This window comes from Sinohyriopsis cumingii, chromosome 11, assembly GCF_028554795.1.
Source record: "Sinohyriopsis cumingii isolate HCF-2022 chromosome 11, ASM2855479v2, whole genome shotgun sequence".
Taxonomy (NCBI): domain Eukaryota; kingdom Metazoa; phylum Mollusca; class Bivalvia; order Unionida; family Unionidae; genus Sinohyriopsis; species Sinohyriopsis cumingii.
Window position 1 is genome coordinate 2,056,056 of NC_142971.1, and position 21,268 is coordinate 2,077,323.

At 33.5% G+C, this 21,268-nt stretch overlaps 1 protein-coding gene across 1 annotated transcript; it reads right to left on the minus strand.

The window, feature by feature from the left end:
• Window positions 1–4,371: 4,371 nt before the first annotated feature.
• Window positions 4,372–20,980, minus strand: LOC149787516 (vacuolar protein-sorting-associated protein 25-like). Its single transcript, XM_089973643.1, has 6 exons — window positions 20,849–20,980; window positions 14,650–14,795; window positions 12,320–12,373; window positions 8,937–9,025; window positions 7,048–7,123; window positions 4,372–5,028 (listed from the first exon to the last, which is right to left on the minus strand). Exons 1-6 carry the CDS (start codon window positions 20,896–20,898, stop codon window positions 4,925–4,927), a joined length of 519 nt encoding a protein of 172 aa, XP_089829769.1. The 5' UTR covers window positions 20,899–20,980; the 3' UTR covers window positions 4,372–4,924.
• Window positions 20,981–21,268: the final 288 nt, after the last annotated feature.

Consider the following 21,268-nt stretch of genomic DNA (forward strand, 5'->3'; position numbering starts at 1 on the left):
TTATGCCTCATTTTGACCTGAAATGCAAGTCAATGTTGAACTATTTTGTGTGTGTGTGTGTGTGTGTGTGTGTGTGTGCGTGCATGCATGCATGCATGCATGTATGTATGTATTGTTACAACTCTATGGTCACAAACTTGAGCAACATAAAAGAAGCAAAACCAACAAGTTTTACAAAACTTGAAAAACAGTTTAATTATCAAAGTTAAAAATGAAAAATATGAGAGGAACTTAACAGTATTATAAGTGAACCCAACTTATAAAGGTCTACGAAAGTTTTAAATGCAAAAAATTCCTTATAAATTTCATTATCGGAAACATACTGGTCCTCCAAGAACTGTGATATTGTCAAGATAGCGTTGTCCAGAATTCTTTCGAATAAATTATAATAGTTCCAGAATATTTTAGTCCAAATAATCAGCACTTTCTATTTCCACTAAATAGTCTAAATGTTTTTCCCTCTCGAATAATGTACCTAAAACACGTCTGCAGACTTAAAACAGAAACACATTAAACTTAAATCACTAGATTATGTGATAGCTAACTCACTGATGAGGTAAGTCAAGGAAGTTTACTTGTGTATTTCATTTTAATAGTGTTCTTTGATCAATCTGTAGTTGCTGCACATGCATATCACAAGGAAAGCTTTTAAATGTAATGTAACCAATGTAAAACTTATTTTGCTAGCCATAAAATATTGAAATATATATATATATATATGTATGAATAAAAATGAATATTTAGCTCTGTTGGATGCAAAGAAGATTCTTTATTTTCTCATCAAACATAAACTACCACACACCACTCTTTTTGGTAGACTTTTGGATTGATCTTGGTGCCAGCAACATGCCACATCTTTACCAAGGAAAAAACACTAGTTAAAGGTCTGTGGATGAATTACAGACTGTCAATCACAAGTTGTTGAGAAGTGGCTGTGTCAGATTAGAAAGCTCAGGAAATATAAGTACTAATGGTAGATGACTATATTGATGTCAGCATACGGAAACACCAGGTTGTAGTGTGTGTGTGATTTGGATTTTTAACATAGTTTTTTTTAAACTCAGTCATATTGCCATGATGTCTTCAATGTGGCAGCTTATAGTGATGTCTAACACTGGGGTATCATGCCACAGACATGTAGCATCATGTCCCACCCAGTCACATCATCCCGACACCAGGATGACCAGTTCTAACACTAACCTATTAATGCTGAACATCTAGTGAGGCAGCTGTTAGTACCCGGGCTGAGCAAATCCCATAACCTGACATCCTGGACTAGTCATTTTTGAAGTCGGGCAAGTAAAATTTTCCAAGTCGCTAGTCTGGGACAAGTGCTTTTTAAAAAAGTCCGGCTAGTCATTATTTTCGTGCTTTAATCACTATATCTATCTTTATTTGGCCCATCATACCATCCGGGCGTACTGAATACTTGGCTCTACCCCTCTTTGTGTATACATTTACATCCTGTTACAGCTTGACTGCATATTGGGCTAAGCGATCAAATTATCGGCAAATCAAAACACGTCAAGCAAAAGAAAGCCTGTATGATCACTTAGCATTGTTGTAAGCGGTTTTGTTGCAATGAGTTTACTCAATTTAGATCATAATGAGCGACTCTCTATGATTTCAATCCAGCGAGTCAGTGTAATTAAATTAATGAAAGGTACTTTACCGACATCAGTGTTGGTTTCCTTTATGAACTGATTAAATGACAGTAATGATTCTTTAATTTATAATTGATTATACAGATGATTAACTTCCATGTGCGATATTGTGTTTGAAGTGAAACAATTACGCTAATTAATAAGCATTTCATTTCATATTTAAAAGAGAAAATTGATGTTAGGATCACTTTGGAAGTAGTTGTCAAGCAAGCTGATAGTTACTCTGTGGATAAAATGAGTTTGCTAAATTATTTTCACAAGGAAGGTAATAACGGCGATTCGGAGAAGGTAAATTTGTTTGAAAATGGAGGGATAAAACGTAAGACGGATACTCAGTGTGCGATAGCTATTTCTCCAAAGAGACATATACAACAATCCATGATGGAAAAAATGTCAAATATGACACTACTAAGAGACAGAGAAATTTTCAGCCGCATTGGGTTGTCATCCCTGGCTTGAATATATTGACTTGGAAGGAAATATGTTTTGCATTTACTGCAAACAATATCCAAAACTGGCACACTCTTAGTAAATACTCCACCTAGCCTCAGTCAATTATGCAAACTATTAGAAATCATGTTTGTAATAAGCCCATCCACTGCTGAGTGTGAACGAGGATTTAGTTCAATGAACTTTATCAATACTTCTTTAAGGAATTCCTTAAACCAAGAGAGTTTACAAATGCTAATGAACATTTCTGCAAATGGACCAGAGTTTGAGGACTTTAACCCAGACACAGCTGTCAACTGCTGGCTTAGTGCTGGCGCATGTGGCAGACATATACATGGACATATTTTCAAATCCATCAGCTAAAAACATATATACATGAACCTGAAGAAGCCAAATGTATAACAAACAATGTTTTTGAAAAATTAAATTCTTTTAAGAAATAATTATGTCTTATATAATTTCGTTTGTTTTCTTTCTATGGATTAAGTACATACGTCTCATCAAATCTCGGCAAGTGATTACCATTTTGGGAGCTGTGAAAAGTAAGGTGGGACTAGTGAAGAGAAAGGTGGGACTAGTGAATTTTCTGAAACCACTTGTCCTGGACTAGTGATTAAAAAAAAATTTGCTCAGCCCTGAGTACCATTTTTATAAGTCTTTGGTATGACTCAGCTGGGATTCAAACCCGTGACCTCCTGCATCTGAGGCAGAAGCTCTAGCCACTGGACCAGAGCCTGACCTTAGTAGTAAAGTACCTGGTGCAAAACTGTCCTTTCTGCATGACACAGAGTTAGCAATTGGTACTTCAGATACTATTTACAAGCAGTAAAGGACATACTGGAGAACTAGACAGATATTACCCTGGTTGGGACACCATCCTTTCAAGTGATAGATCTTTTTTTTAATTTTTTTTATTAACCCCGTAATAGGTTGACCACTGGGTCAGGGAACCATCCCAAGGTCACCTTACAATCAACTATTTCTGGTTATCAGATAATCTAGGGATAATAAATATAATCTACAGAAAAAGAAAACACACACACACATGCATATGGCACACACGCTAAGTGACATGGACTTTTGTGATATTGCAGTATTTTGTTCCTGTTTACCATCAAGTCAGAAACAAGTTATATGTTCATTATTGAGGTCCATTTTTGAAGAAATTGGTCCTCTTTTTTTACTTACCTTAGTAGTGTATTTTTCAGTGCTCTTATGCATTGCAACTTATTTGCTTAAAAGCAAAAATAAGATTTTTCATATTGAATCTGCAAGTATAAATAAAATATTTTGCCAAAGTAAGCAGGAAATTACACAAACTGCCCAGCTGTTCAATTCCTAAGAATGTTTCTTTTCTGGACAAATGTACAATATTTGGGCAAAAAGATGCAAAAACTTCAATAAAACAGTACCAAAGCTGTGAAGTAATACTGCAATCATAAAAGAGATGCTCAATACTTTTATTTACACTCTTACAGAAAGTACATTTTGTTGTCATCTAATATGTTAATTCTTTTCAGAAAGTCATTTATAGCAGCGATTATTCTATGTTTAATTTAAAGTTAAAATAGATCAACTTGGTATCCTTGGTACATCATTTTGTCTGGCTAAAAATCTCAGACCGCTCCTCACTACTTATATTTTTTATTAAATACTTGCATAAGTGATAGATCTTCGGTGATGGTGGGAATGAAGAATGGTGTTTTGGCCCATTTAAAGAGGGATCACCCAAGAGTGATGGACATTCATTGCATGAATTACAGGCTCCTGTTATTCAAAGTGTTCAGTAGTGTTAGGAAACTTGACAATATTGATGAGCTCCTGATGGCCCTGTGTAAATATTGCCATAACATTACTTTTACAACATTGTCATGATAACATTATGTATATTTAATCAGTAGCATTGTTAGTTTATTCTCCATGAATAATGGTGCATGTAACTGTATTTTGGTTTTGACCGTGTCATTCTGTAATAAATAACTATTACTGATTATATTTACCCATGGTCTAGACAACCGGTATGTGCAAGACTACATCAGGTCTTGAGAATCATAGGTGTTTACATAACATTTTGAAAGACACTTTTGATTAGTTAGGAGTGAAAATGTCATCATAGATCATTCTCAAAGTTTTATGATCTCCAGTCCTGGGCAGTCAGAAAACTGCCCTGTCTGTGGCATGATGTCGTAACATTTTGTAAAGCTGACCATCCATGTTTCTGGCTTTGATTCACCATTAATAAGACATGACAAATATGAAAATCCTTAATAATTAATTTATTCATTCAGTTTTTCTATAAAATGCTGATTCACAAAAAAATAAATAAGTGACTTTTGTATATGTTATATATTGTTTAGGAGGTTTGCAGAATGACAGTACAGTGTACAGACTTGTGTATGTGTAGGATCTTTCTAAGTGCATTCCAGTGACATAAGCTGACAAGATTTTAGTACTTCAAATACTACACTCAAGTGATGTGGGCATGTGGCTACATTTCAGTCAATATCACAGGCACATTTCCAGTTTTACCAAGCTGTCAGTTTGTGGACTTCCCTGCATTCCTGATGCGATCCAAACAGAACTTAAATCTGATATTATTTCAACCTGCCTTGTCTTAATCACAATGTATCATTCTAATGAAGAGGCCTGGCTACACCCACAACACCCATGCCTTGCACAGTGTAATTATGTGCATTTCAGCGGAAGCTGCACATGCATGAGTAGTAAATGGTTCACACACTTTCATTTAATGTCATTCACTGGAAGATAAACAGGCATGAGTGAACAATGGCCAATACACTCTGTTGTACTCAAAAAAACTTGACTCCTTCATCTCCCATAAGTTCTGCCTTTCCTTGACTTTGAAGACACTGTAAAGCTCTCAGTAAAAGCCAGTCCTCCAATCCATGGAACTCTAAAAAGGTAAAAATATGACCATTATAAAATCCTGAAATGAAGTTGCTATTAGACAAAAAAAGCTTGCTTGCATGTACAGTGTATTTATTTCAATATGGGAGGTCTTTATTTACTGAAGCTGATCAAAACAAACCAAGTGGTTGATGTAGGTCACTGTAACCAGTATTTCTCAAAAAATATGCTATGATCGTATCAAGTTTCAAGATTGTACAAGCAATAGGGTAAAATAAATTAACTTGATCATCAAAGATTTACACAATAATCAAGTGTAAAACTTAAGTCACAGTGATGCATGCAGATATCAAGTTTCATGATTGTACAAGTAAATGTTTCTGAAAAACTAAACATAAAAGCTAAATAATATCCCTGAAGTCTGAACAGTAGATCAAATAGTTACCTACTTTTGGTATTGTGGTTTAGGTAGCTTCAAGAATGAGAGTAGGTTACAGTAACCTATTTCTGGTATAATGGTGCAGTACTCATCAGGATGCATAAATTATGCTTCACCACCACATAGATCGGCAGACAACATTTAGCTCCCTTTAGCTAAAAGTAGTACTGGAAGGGCTGGATTTGTGAGGTAGTAGTAGTTCTCCTAAAGTATTATGATTGGGTAACATATTTAAAGAGTTGTTGTTGTTGTTGTTTTAGGGTTTAACACCATTTTTCAGCACACGATTGGCTATACATGGCGATGAGTATTAATGGTGGAGGAAGAACCTGGTCAAACCCCGGAAAGAACCACCGACCCACGAGAAGCTACTGGCAAGCTTTCTCACATACCCACATTAGCCGAATCCGAGACTCGAACCTACGCAGACAGAGGTGAGATAGCAGTGATCCGTAACAGAGAGTGCTTTAGACCACTTGGCCACTCTGGGCCCCTATTTAAAGAGTAAATGTACATTATCAATGGAGCATGAAAAGTAAGCAACGGTAACCTACTTCTGGTATAATTCTCTAGTATTCTTATGGATGCAAAGCTATATCTATTTTAATGACTGCTTATTCTACAGTCTCAAAACATTACATTCCCACACAACAATATATACAATGTAATATAAAGGCACGGTCTACATACTTTAGAAACTGCACTTGTCAACATCTTATAAGTACAGTCAGAATAAGGATCATACAGTATCAAGATTCTTTTTACTTGATGTGAGCATGTTCCAATTTTACATAAAGTTTTCTAATTAAAACCAAAAAAATTTGTAAAAACTTTGAGATTATATGATAAATGAAGTTTTCATATCAGTTGTGCGATGTTAAGCTCTAAAGAACTCACATCTTTCTTTCAGTTTTAGTTACCTTTTTATTAAATAATCATAATATCAAACAATGAATTTAAAAATACTTGGTTTTTATTTTATGACATGAGTCGTTTAGTGGCATAATCTTTAAGCATTTATTTCAAACAAGAGTCCTCAGAGGGACTGATGCTCTATTTGCTGAAAAGAATTTACTAAAATTCAAATTAAGACCATTTCTTCATTTTAACTACTGAGTGTTGACACCATTTTGTTTTTCTATCTTCATCAACTAAAAACAAAAAAATTAAATAATAATAATTAGTCATCTTCATTTTCATCTGATGATAAAACTGAATTCATGGCTCAATATTCATATTAATATTATAAAAATAAATATTAGATATACAATATAAAAATGTTACTACTTAATGAAAAGAATAATATAACAAGAAATTTAACAAAATTCAGTCATTTATTTAATTATTTATTTACTAAACATAAGTAGTGGAAACACTTAAGGTTTTGCCCAGAAAGACACCATTTCTTGGTTTAAGACCCTGTCATCTTTAAATAAAAATTATGCATGGTGGTTGAAATTGGAGAAACTATAAAGTTCTGATGGGCAACTGAGTATCAATGCATGCTGCAGAACCATTAATAAAACCCAGGATGACACTGGCATATTATTTGCATGCTATACCTATGTGTCCAGATCCCATTTCAAGGACTTTGCTATGTCATAACATTTTATTCAAAGGCCTTACCTTGGCTTTCTGTGTCTTCTTCATGGGTGAGTTCATAGAGAGTACAAACTGTATTTTTCATACATTTGTCTGTAATCTACAAAGGAAAATGTAAACATACTAATGGACTTGTCAGCTAGAGTACACACAGAGTGTACTGACCATCTTTCAAGTGTGCTGTGTAGTTGTCACCTAATTACACCAGACTTTACAGCATAACTGGCCAAATGTTTCCTAGTTTGGTTTCTAATGTTGAGTGGAGTCAGCATACACTGAGTGAAGTACAAAAATTCCTGAATTACACAGGTATATGAGGAAGATCAAAATTAGTCTTGCCTTGCATGAGTCAAACCACTTTGTGTGTCTTATGTAAGCTCTGCCTACTTATTAGAATAATGATTTCTATAGATTCTGGCAAAACATTTTGTAATTTACAAAAATACTTTTGCCAATGCAATCAAAATTTCTGGAAGGCTGGTGACCATTTTATCAGGTTTCTTAAAGTGTTTGATAAAGCTGTTGCTTTTTTGCCAATGATTTTCCATGATAACTGAACAGAGTGTTCAACACAGTGACATAGGATCTCCATGCTTTCCTCTTGCTTTCTAACGGTATGAAAAGTTTTATCTCAGTAAATATGGTTTTTATTCAGATCTTAAACTACTGGATTGCCATTTATATTTTTAAGGACTTTTCTTCCATTCCCTGATCACACATATTGCCATTTATATTTTTAAGACTTTTCTTCCATTCCCTGATCGCACCATTGCAAAAATTATGAAAAGTTTCTTGACATGTTCATGAAATACCCAAGTTTTGGTATTGCATCCCCAGCAACATCATGGAGAATGTTAGTAAATATAAGCACTGGGACCCCATACAGTCTCAAAATGATCAGCTGTCAAGTTTGATTCACAAAGGAATTAATTTATTTTCCAATCTACTTTATTCACTTTTCATCACTGGCCATGCTGTTGGGTCAAGATCTTTAAAGCGAAGACTTATTTCATCAAATTTGTTTTTACATTTCTTTAACCTCACAATTCCAATGTGTTATCATGTCAGACAGAAAGTGGTGGATGTAGAGGACCTCCCTGGTTTCCAAACTCTCTAGACCTCCAAACTTTTTAAAGAGCTTGACTGGATCAGCAGATCTTTTCTGAAGTCTAGTGGATTCTTTAATTTACTCTATGTTATGTTTTGAGCAGGCATTACTGCTGTGGCCAGCAGTCTACTGTTTTCTTGGGGGGGTGGGGGCACAGATCCAACTGCTAGTAACGTTTGGTCTCTTACATATAACACTACTTCACTCTATTGTCTGACTTATAGCAATGGTTTCATCCTGCAGACAGGTAATGTATATATTAGTTTTAATAGTACATCAGCACAATCACATCTATATAGTGCAGATTAAGTTTAGGTATCCTCAAAACTGGCACACACAACAAATGTTAGAACTGTTCATATTTTGAGAAAAGGCACAAAATATAAAGTATTTGCTGGGCCTAATAAAGTACCCGACATGATACAAGTAGAAAGAGTAAAATGAATTATGGTATTTGGCACAAATTCCTCTATCAAAGTGGAGACAACCCTTGTACGACTTCCACCTCAGGAGGCAAATGACTATTTCGCACCTTTTGTTAAAACTTAAAACAAGTTAAAAGATGTAGTCAGGGCGAGGTAAAGGGTTGGATTAGTGAGATAGTGGATCTTCTCCTAATCTACATTTTATTGACTGGGTAATAGGTCTGTAGAAGGAATACTGTGATAGATCCATTTCTCCCCCCCCCCACCATCTCAACCCAAGGAAGCTTTAATGCATCTTTGCTTTGTCAATCCAACACCTTCCCTATTCTGCTGCTCACCCCCACCTAAGAGACCTACACTTCAATAAAAGAAAAGCTTACGTATTTATAGATCAGATTTCCCCATTCTTCAGGTGTCCTCCACATAATTATGCACTGTTTACCAGCTTTGTCCTTCCATTCAACATTACCTGAAACAAGATGATATATGTCAACTCCATGCCATAAAACTGGTCAACAAAAGACATAAAAGGGATTACAGTTTTGTCCTATATGGACAGGTGTTCTTTATATTGAGGTTTAATATGAGGAGTAAACCTAAACACAGGAGTCACAAATGTTCTTCTTTATTATTAAGTGTCATACAGAAGGAGTATCTTAATTGTTTCAAGTAGTTTCAAAAGCTTTGTTGAATGTGGACAATACTAGAACTGCATCCAGTCACATACCAGAATTAATTTCAGTGGATAATAGAGGCTATCATTTTTTTAATAAATTAACTAAAAGCACAAAACTACCAGATTTTACTTGCTTTATATAATCATATGGATTTAAAAATACTGAAGAGATTTCGTTTGCAATTGGTCATATATAAATGTCAATACTGGACAGAACAAAAAGGGAATGGTTCAGTGGTTCCATTAGTAATATTTATGACAGCCCTAATTTCTCACCAGCAACCAAATATTCAACTGAAGTGACTATCTGTCTTGATTCTTCCTATCATTTATATTTTTATTTTGGTTTTATTTAATAATCATACCTATTTTTGCATTGATTTTATTTCATAATCATACCTATTTTTGCATTGATTTTATTAAATAATCATACCTATTTTTGCATTGATTTTATTAAATAATCATACCTATTTTTGCATTGATTTTATTTAATAATCATACCTATTTTGCATTGATTTTATTTAATAATCATACCTATTTTTGTATTGATTTTATTTAATAATCATACCTATTTTTGTATTGATTTTATTTAATAATCATACCTATTTTAGTATTGATTTTATTTAATAATCATACCTATTTTTGCATTGATTTTATTTAATAATCATACCTATTTTTGTATTGATTTTATTTAATAATCATACCTATTTTTGTATTGATTTTATTTAATAATCATACCTATTTTTGCATTGATTTTATTTAATAATCATACCTATTTTTGCACTGATTTTATTTAATAATCATACCTATTTTTGTATTGATTTTATTTAATAATCATACCTATTTTTGCATTGATTTTATTTAATAATCATACCTATTTTTGCACTGATTTTATTTAATAATCATACCTATTTTTGCATTGATTTTATTTAATAATCATACCTATTTTTGTATTGATTTTATTTAATAATCATACCTATTTATGTATTGATTTTATTTAATAATCATACCTATTTTTGTATTGATTTTATTTAATAATCATATCTATTTTTGTATTGATTTTATTTAATAATCATACCTATATTTGTATTGATTTTATTTAATAATGATAATTATTTTCATTTTGGTTTTATATAATTATCACATCTAATTTCATTTTGGTTTTATTAAATGACAAACTCTGCAAATAATGAGTGTTATATTTATGCATTTTTTAATGGGTGGTACTGGAAAGATGATGGCAAGAGATTAAAACATGGTTAATTATTTAGTTTCACTTGTAATATTGCAGTTTCAATACACCTGCATTTTTCTTGTGACCTGAATTAAACTAAATAAACTAGGCAAGTAATGTCAGCTTTCATTATTTAATGTACATCCAGTGGGATTAATCCGCTATGTTATTTAAGGGACAGCCTAAATATCAAGTGTGCGCTTTGATTTTTTGTCATTTGCTTTAACAGGTGTTTGCTTAAATTTGTATATATATTAATTTACCTGCTGCCTTATCATGATAGAGCTTCTGTATCATCATATTACACGGCAACAAAGTCTTGTGGTCATGCATGTGCTTGACAACATTCAAAAAGTTCCTGACAATGTCTACTAAGTGGAAAATTTACTGGATCATCCCAAAATATGTATTTTGATATGATATTACTTGTGTATTGCAGCTGCATGAACTGAGACACAAAATGATCTGGTTATGACTTCTGTCTCTTTTTAAATAATAAATGAGAGTATTAGAAACAGCAAATGATTCAACCATCACTGTGACCTTTTCTCTACTAATAGCCTTGATCTCTGAGCTATGTATGTGACTACTGTATGAAATGGTGTTAACCATGGTCAAGTTTTATCAAAACATCTATCACAGTTAAAAAGGGACAGCCATGATAAGGAAACAGTCGTGTGTGTTACATTATTCCTTGTTGTTGTCAACCTTGAGACATGTGATTCTGGCTGAATTTGCCTTCCCTCTGCATAACGATGCAAGTCACAGAATTACATTTTCCCACATGATGAACTGGATTTTAGGGCAGGGTTATGGCTAAGGAATGCAACACACCATCTGGTCATGACATACTTGGGCATTTTGTGAAAATCCCCCAAACCATTATAATGTTATGGGCCAGGCAAGCAATATACCCAACTTAAGGCATTTAATAAAACAACATTTATACAATGTTAACAATGCAGTAACAGTTCTGAGAAAGAAAATGATAATGTCAATGGAAAGCATACAAGACACTAAGAAATCTTTAGTGAATTACAACTTGCTGTAAACTGACCATGCAGACATCCTGTGTAGAATGTTGATGTGATTGTAGTAATTAAGCCAACCCACACAAAAATTGCTCTGACACTAATATATACTTTTCTTTGTGTATTTGAAAAGATGTATATCCTCAACATGTACAAATTTTATGAATTTGTTAGATTTGATTATTTTTATTACCAATTTAGTCATAGGGTACCTTTTCCCATTCTTTTCTATCCTTACTTGTAAAGAGACATTCAACAAAGGGTAACACAAGAAAGTACAAACTGACATGTACATTTTTAAGTGAGTCTGGATTTCTTTGACCCTCAACTAAGTAAAACATGGTCAGTCTGTTTTAATAGCACCGTTAACACATTGGTTAAATCATTCTGAGGAATGGGAGCTAAGAACCTTTCCCAAGGTCACACCAAGGCATTAAACCTTAGCTGTCCTGGGTTGACATTAAACATGTGACCCTTGCATTACAAGTCTAATGCTCTAACAACATCCATGAATGTCCTTTATGAAAAATTTCAATTACAAAAAAAAGCTAAACACTCTAAAATTACATAAGCAATCACCTCTAAAGAAAATTATGGACTAGCATACACACCTGTGTAAAATCGAAATAGTTCAGACTTGGATGTTAATTCTGGTGCATTTTATAATAGCAGATCAGGAACAAATCTTACTTGAAATTAGAGGTCAACAAAGACCATAATCTATGAGTACATTATATAACATTAGAGTCAAGTCTTCAGCACCTGGATGCATGCTACCCTCTGGAAAACATGATATTCTACAAAATTTTACGTCATACTTACCCCGCTTCCGTAACTCCTCCAGAACAATCTGAATCCCATCAGTCGACAACCTTCCTAGAAAAAAATAAGAAGATGTTTACAGAAGAAATTGAGAGTTCTAATGACACACAACCTTCTTAAGGACACTAAATTCAAATGATTACATTTTTCTAAGAATGCCCATAACTCTCAAAGCTGCAGTATAATTTATGGTGCTATGACCTTTACACAGTACAGGAGTGAAATGCACCCTAATCTTAAAAAACACTAAAAACCAAACAATACCTTTCTAATCTAAAGAGAAACTAGAACAGTCAAGCATTTTTGTGCGTTGATTCATTTTGCTTAGTATTTTATGGAACAGCAATTCAGGTAGGTTATTTAGTGCCAAGACAATAGGAGTAAAGTGCCATGCTCACGTACACCAAATAGTAGCTGGCTGGACTAATTGAATGGTAGGACTGGCTGTACTAACTAAATGGTAGGACTGGCTGGACTAATTAAATGGTAGGATTCGAAGCTGTGCCCTTTCAGTCCTGCACACCAGCAACATTACCTTTATGGCAGATTTTGGTGAAATTGGTCCAGGGTTTGTAAGTGGAAGTTAAATTTAAACTAGGAGATGATAAACAGACAACAGCTGATAAAGGATGCATGATGGATAATACCCAATGGATGCAGAACAGCAGCAAAAGCTCATTTGGCTTCATGACCATATCAGCTACAAAACATGGTCATACACGTCAGAATCTATGGCAAAGTCAAGCTTGTAATCAATCTGTCCATGCCTGGAAAAGACTTGAGCATGTTACTCTATGAACTGACTGTCCATGATATTAGGACATTACGTGTGTCATTAAGCTCCATTCAATATATGTTAGTTGTGTTAAAATATTTACTAATGTTTATAATAAAACATGTGAGAAAGAAAACATGGAAGAATGTGGACATCTGTCCCTTAGAACACTTGCAGAATTTCCCAATAAAAATCCCCATGTTCTAGTACTTTATGCTGGTACCTGATTCTGTCCTAAATGGAATAGTTTGTGCAATGTTTCACCTGTTTGTTGAAAATCAAGATAATCTGTAATCTATATTTGACTGACAGTATGAAAGACTATATTATAACAGTAAACTTAAGCTGGACTTCTAAGTTCATTGATAATTGTTTGGGCCAATTAAATACACATACAATATCTGACATAACACAAGCTCATGACTTAATTAGTGCACAATCTTCTTGTTTGGTCCAAACTCAGAAAAAAAAATTCCCTTACTGAGTGCACATTTATTGTTCCTGGTATACCTTGTGGGATGAAAGTGGTTGCTTAAACCTGTCCTACTCATTAGAATTTCCTTAGAACTCTCCAATATGCTTGTCACAATGTCTCATCACCAATTCACTTAATAGATTAAATGTCTAAAACAATTAATTTTAAAAATGCTTTATTTCATTTTACCATTCTGGAAATCAATGCACCTCCACAGTGGAGAGCTCCTAAACACAAATGGAGGAAACTCTTCTAGTATGTGCATGCACACAGTGGGGATTATGGTTCATAATATCATCACTGTGTGCTCATTGTGATAAACTTAAACTTCACGAAAATTACTGAAATAATAATTTATTAAGCACATCATTTTGAAAACAGTATTTTATTATGTCTGCACTAACAGCCTTGGAAACAACTCTCTCTATAAAGGCCACATGTGTACAAAAAGAAAACTGTCTAATTTCCTACAAACGTCCTCTATAAGCAGGTCTGTAGGACAAAGGGTACAAGAGAACAACTCTATTATCCATTTATACTGTGCACCCTGTTATAAAAAGTACAGACCCATATCTACCATTACATAGTGTACAAACAGATTAGGGAACAAATGCTTCAGTTTAAATCATTGGAAGAGTGAACAACATAGAACCTCATCTGCCATTACATAATGCAACAAATGATCAAGGTAAATACTCTTCAGTTTAAATCATTGGAAAAGTGAACCTCATCTGCCATTACATAATGCAACAAATGATCAAGGTAAATACTCTTCAGTTTAAATCATTACTAAAGTAAATAGATCAGGGTCCACAGCATTCATTCACATTCAATAAATAGTACAGTAAACAGCACAGACCCTGATCTCTCATTATATGATGCACCAACATATCAAGGTACACAATGTTCAGTTGAAATCAAAAGCAGGGTGAACAGATCATGGTACACATTGTCAAGTTGAAATTATTTGTAAAGTGAAAAACACTGACCCTGATCTGTCAGCACATCATGCAATGCTAGATCTAGGTGTACAATGTTTAAAGTTGAGTAAACATTATGAATGAACAAATATAATAATACTATTAATATCCTTGTTGTAAAATAGTGGAGAATTCTGGGCCTCTGTTGTATCAAGGATGTAATTTTTCTGGCTCTTCTGGTAATTGAGCACCAGACTACACCATGCTTCCAGCTGCTTCTTTCGTGTATCCAAGTTAGGCTGTATACTGGAACAAAAGAAAGAAAGCATTTGTAAATTTCAATTTCACAAACAACACTTGTGAACTTTGACTGTTGGTCCTCGAACCACCAGAATAATATAATTAACCTTCAGCCTCATGGTCCTGATGATTAGGAATATGACCCCAAACCTTTCGGACATTAACCATAAAGAATTCAATTTTTAGCCAGTAAACATGAAAAATCTGATCTTTGATCTTTTGGTCCTGAAAAAAAGTAATATAATTTGGCTTTTAATCTTCAAGCTCCAAGCCATTAGTATCTAACCTCTGACCCTGGACCATAACATATTGGAATATTTACTGTGATTCATGGACTGTTAAACTACATTATGAAGTTTGGTCAATTGGTAAAATGTCAGTGCAGTTACAGAGAAAAGGTAAAGTTGCTGAACCGATCTGCCACAACACTTATGGTATATAATTTGACACAGCACTGTTCATTAGATTAGAACCCTAAAATTTAGCATCAGAATGTGAATCTAAGTGGCTTGATTACAGGGTGTTAGTGATCGAGTAACAGCTCCGCAATACCATAAGTTTATTTATAGTTTTCACTTTGTATTCTAAGGATATAAATTATTTGTTGAATTTTACAAAGCCTGTTGCTTTTCAAACTTTTTCTATTACTTACTTTAAGACCATATAGTCGTAATAAATTATGTCACTGTCCTCAATTATGATGTAATGGTCCTCAATTGTAAGGTCATGGTCCTCAATTATAATGTCATGGTCCTCAATTATAATATCATTGTCCTCAATTATAATGTCAGTGGCCTCAATTATAATGTCAATGGCCTCCATTATAATGCCACTGGTCTCAATTATAATGTCATGGTCCTCAGTTATAATGTCATGGTCCTCAATTATAATGTCACTGGTCTCAATTATAATGTAATGATCCTCTATTATAATGTCACTGGCCTAAATTATAATGTCATCGTCCTCCACTATAATGTCACTGGCCTCAATTTTTATGTCACTGGCCTCAATTATAATGTCATGGTCCTCAATTATAATGTCACTGGCCTCAATTATAATGTCATGGTCCTCAATTATAATGTCACTGGCCTAAATTATAATGTCACTGGCCTCAATTATAATGTCACTGGCCTCAATTATAATATCACGGTCCTCAATTATAATGTCATGGTCCTCAATTATAATGTCAGTGGCCTCAATTATAATGTCACTGGCCTCAATTATAATGTCATGGTCCTCAATTATAATGTCATGGTCCTCAATTATAATGTCACTGGTTTCAATTATAATGTAATGATCCTCTATTATAATGTCACTGGCCTAAATTATAATGTCATGGTTCTCAATGATAATGTCACTGGCCTCAATTATAATGTCATGGTCCTCAATTATATTGTCATTGGCCTCAATTATAATGTCACTGGCCTCAATTATAATGTCATGGTCCTCAATTATAATGTGCCAAATTTATAACCTAGAATAAAATGTAAAACTGAATACTTGGTCTCACTTGTATGGCACAAGTATATGCATTAAACATTATTTGGCTTGCAAACTAAAAATCTTCAAACTTCTTAACATTTGAATGAGTTTCTCAAAGAGACTGGCCAACAACAACAAAAAAACTTCTGGGAATCCAACATAAAACCATTTCTTCTTTGACTGCTGAGCAATGAAACCATTGTTTTTTTGTATTCTTGATAAACTCCAATATATCAAATTTTATTGCAAAACTACTTTCTTAAATTCATACAGGAGGATTAGTGAACATGATTTTCAAGATGTCCACTGTGGCAGTATGATGTTTGAGAGGCACCATTTTCATTTAGGACCAATTTGACCTCATAAGAAATCTTTTCCTAAAAATCTCATGTCAATATGAACATCATTCAGGAGAAATAGTAATAAAAAGATTTTCAAGATGGAAGCCATGGTGGACATATTGGCTGCCAGACTGTCACCATTATCATTTAGGACCAATTGGATATCATAAAAAAGTTTTTATGTGAAAACTCCATGCTACTGGACCATCCAGCCACTACCTACCATGATCAGTTTCTACATGTAAAAAAAATAACTCAAACATATCAATCATTTTTAGGTCAAGTTTGGCTACTACTTTGAAAATGTCAGCAACCACCTAACATACCTTTATATTTATTTTTTACTTAATCAAAGAGTCATGAGAGACCTGACCATAACATTTACAAAACATATACACTTTAGATGGCTAAGAATTACATGTACTTATTTCTAATTTATGTCAAGAGCTACCTTGCTTATCAAGAAGAGCAATTACTCAAGTTAAACCATCTATAATATATCCATTATGTAAAGTTACCAACATACTACTGATGTTTGCAAAGAAAACCCTTCTTTAAGTTCAATCAAATTCTACCTATTTTTCACACTACCTATTTTTCATACTACCTATTTTTCATACTGCTCTGAATACTCAACACAGAAAATGAACATCACATCCTTTCCTGAGTGATACTTTAGCAATTCATATGCCTATTTCCTGCATTTCTAGTTGAAATTTTGAAGAAAAAAAATAAATGCAGCTTCAGTTATTGTTAGTAGTTATCTTTGGCCCTGGCTGTAGTTCAGTTAATTATCCATTTTATTGTTATGAAAATAACATTATTACTGAAACTGGCCCGACTATTGGGACAAGTTCCAAGTCACCCTGAGCAAGGTACTGCGCATAGGCAAAATATTAAGAAAGATGTTGTATTCAATTCAGGTTATGTTCTCAAATTGTATGTTTTGTATGCTCGGGTTCCAAAGAATAACATCACAATATAAGCAGGATATAATTAAGAAATTTTTCTAATAACATTCCCATAGAAAATGTGCATTTAAATTTATGCAATGTCATCAGTTTTAACTAACCTCTTGACCATATATCATTTGTTTTGGAAAATTTACGAAGTTAAGGCAACATTAAACGTAGTGCTGGGATTAAAAATCTGCCAGGGATGAAAAAAAATTGAGAGCTTGTATTTAGGATGTTAAAAACAGGTCACCCTAAATTAAAAAATGTAAGACATGCTTCAATCGCAGTATAAGTGGAATCACATTATAATGAATTATGCTATAATGGGTTTTACCTGTATGTATATATATATATGTATGTATGTATACACACACACACACACACACACACATATACACCACATCCTTCATTTGCATAATACATGTATTTATATAAATACAGGACTGGCAGTTGGTAAATAATATAACCCATGAAAAAATTTTGACAGGTGTTTGTAAATAAAAGTTACTCATCCGTAACTATTAGCCTGCTGAAAATGCAGCACCCACAAGCTTCCATCTTAAAAATCTTGCTATTACTCCATTATTAAGTTTGTAATGCCATACATTAATGCACAATGAATATTTTAATATCTAGACTCCAACACTGTAATATCGAGGGTTTTATATTAATGCTGCAAACAGGATTTTCCACTTAATTTTGGACATGCGCCATCTAGCAGTCATTTACAGATGTAAAGCTGTAGCTAGTAAGGATGAAAATATCTTATAGCATGATTTTCTCTAAAATGTCAACATTTTTCATAAGTTTACACTGAAAAAGAATGAACATCACTTTTATGTAACGTTCTTATTCATGGATTTCCACCTTAATTACATTTGTGTGTTCCATTTGATCATTGGATCCTTTTGTGTACTGTGGAAATATTCTGCAAGTGCAAGCGTGGACATTCCTTTTCATTGGTATGTTGCAATTTATGTTTATTATAATATGTACATGCTACGTAAGTTATAGTACATGTCACATTGATCATGTATGCGCATTTACTCATTTTAAATTAAACTGTTCTTTTAAAATTTAACACTAATTTTTGTTTACCAAAGTCTATTCAATCCTGATTATTGAATGCTCTGCACCTTAACTGTCACCAAGAGAACTCCAGATGAAAATTATCTAACGCTATGGTCTTTTACAATGGTGGCCATGTACTTAACTTTGGTTGAAATATGAGCATGTTGAGTGGAATCATCACATTCAAGGTAAGAATTTGTTTATCAATATGTGTAGATTTCAATGTGACATCACAGTGCACAACATTAATCTGGACTGTACTGGATCACACCTTCAGGTTAATTTCGTCAAAAAATGTCTATGTACTTTAACATTGATTTTGCCATATGCACCTCTCTGGGCATCTAAATAATGTCCTTCCAAAGGAATATGGAAGTATAAGGAATATAGAAGCATACGAATCCAAATGAAGTAAATACTTGCCACTTAAAGGTATGCAAAAATCAAATTTTAAAAAATAACGCCCATTACTGAAATAGTGTTAAATGCCTACATGATTCTAGTTACATACTGTGATAATATTGAGTTTGTTCCCCCCTGGTACATTCATCTCGATCTGCCACCAGATGCTGTATTATTTACATCTACTTGCATCGACTGACAAAGATTTTTTATAGGAATAGAAAGATGGAAAGTCACATAAACTTTTCAAATTATAATTAAGCAGCAACAGCAAAACAGTTTTAATAAGTAACATCATGACATCTGTTTCGTAGAGTCAAGTGTTTCAGAGCGGCAATTTTATTTTATTGATATCACTTGATAACATGTAATTGATGATGCAATTTTTAGAAGTTTTCTTGACAGGTATGTCACGCTTTGCTACAAGAAAATGCTTCCAGCTTGTCTACGCCCAGTAAAAGTACTCATTATGCATAACAATGACCAAAAAACGTCTAAGTGCCTAATACACTTTTTTACCCATTCAAAATACCTTTCTTTTTCAATAATGTCAATGAATTGAAACCCTTGATGTAATTTGTTTGTTGCTGACTGTCTAATGAATACAATCAGGTGACTTCTTATCTCTGTCCACTTTGTATTTATTTTGTTCTCCCTGTTGAAGCCCATTAATGAAATAATTATCAATTTTGCAGTTGAATTTAAGGACATTTTCTTTCTTCATTCTTTCTTTATTTCCCATATTGAAAAAAGAAAAAAAAGTAATCTAGCACTGAAATCAACATATTTATATTTCAAAAAATTATGTATTTATATTTTCGAACATAAACATTTACCATAATTTTGGAAATAAAACAGTATTAAACATTTCTAAGCCTGTCATAAATGTGTCACATGCCATTTGCATGATTTTCTGAATGATATGAAAATGTATCATTGTTATGACCAAGAGGCTTTAACAAAAACATACATAGATGTTTAGTAGATGAAAATATTGACACATTAAGATTATTTCTTGTTATATTTTCACCATTGTTGGAATTCCTGATATCGTACATTTCTTTTTTATCTTTACGATGGCCTCGAGTGGCGCTGTGATCAACCACTTCGAAGATGACATTATAAACAAGAAAAGCAAAACTTGGTACTCCTAAATAAACTGTCACAGAACAAAGGTTTGCAGTCATGAATAGTTTTAAGTTTTGAGTTTTGGTACAGGTATAATTATGATTTAAAGTGTAAATGAACTTTTAATAAAAACGTATATTGTTTACGAATTATTCCGCGATTTGTTTTGAAGGGCTTCGAAACCGATACCGCGAGGATACCGATAAGAACAATAAGTACCGCGATAATACATCGTTCCGGGCTACAGGCAATGGATACACGCGAAAATATGTTACAACAATCCCTGTCAAAGCAAATGTACATGCTGTAGTCTTATCATTTCACGTTCTTGATCTGAAATCCACGTTAATATTACAAGGATACCTAATTTTATATTCCCAATGATGCACTTTATATTGTTTACGAATTATTCCGCGATTTGTTTTGAAGGACTTCGAAACCGATACCGCGAGGATACCGATAAGAACAATAAGTACCGCGATAATACATTGTTCCGGGCTACAGGCAATGGATACACGCGAAAATATGTTACAACAATCCCTGTCAAAGCAAATGTACATGCTGTAGTCTTATCATTTCACGTTCTTGATCTGAAATCCACGTTAATATTACAAGGATACCTAATTTTATATTCCCAATGATGCACTTTGTTTCAGTCAATTAAATGATAAAAACTCACGTGAAAAATGGGGGAAAATTGTACTGCCAAGGCCAGGTGAACGTTGCCATTGCGGAACAGATTAAAAGCTGGACAAAACTGTTTCCCAATAAACATTCCCGACTCGACGGGCTATTTAAATAATAATAATAATAATAATAATAATAATAAGTAACAAATATAAAACTATCATCAGTGAACAAGATGTATCTTCAGAGGTATTCTTTTAAATAAGTAAACTATACAGAAAATATTTCCGATAGTCCGAATGTCTTCCGTACTGAAGCAGCAGAGGAGGTGAACAGACCTTTTGCTAAAACGTCATTCTTGAAAAAATAAAGCTTACTTCGAAAATGAAAAATATAAGGTCAATAACGTCAAACCGAAGCCTCTAACTTACCAAGAGTTTCTCTAATTGGGTTAGTTGTTTTCCTGTTACTT

Bases quoted from the DNA above. Each gene is read 5' to 3' on its own strand.
- LOC149787516 (XM_089973643.1), bottom strand. From the start codon at position 20,898: ATGGCAACGTTCACCTGGCCTTGGCAGTACAATTTTCCCCCATTTTTC. The intron at 14,796-20,848 runs GTGAGTTTTTAT...CTTTTGTTCCAG, and splicing joins AATTTTCCCCCATTTTTCAC to TATACAGCCTAACTTGGATA. The intron at 5,029-7,047 runs GTAAGGCCTTTG...TTACCTTTTTAG, and splicing joins AGAAGACACAGAAAGCCAAG to AGTTCCATGGATTGGAGGAC.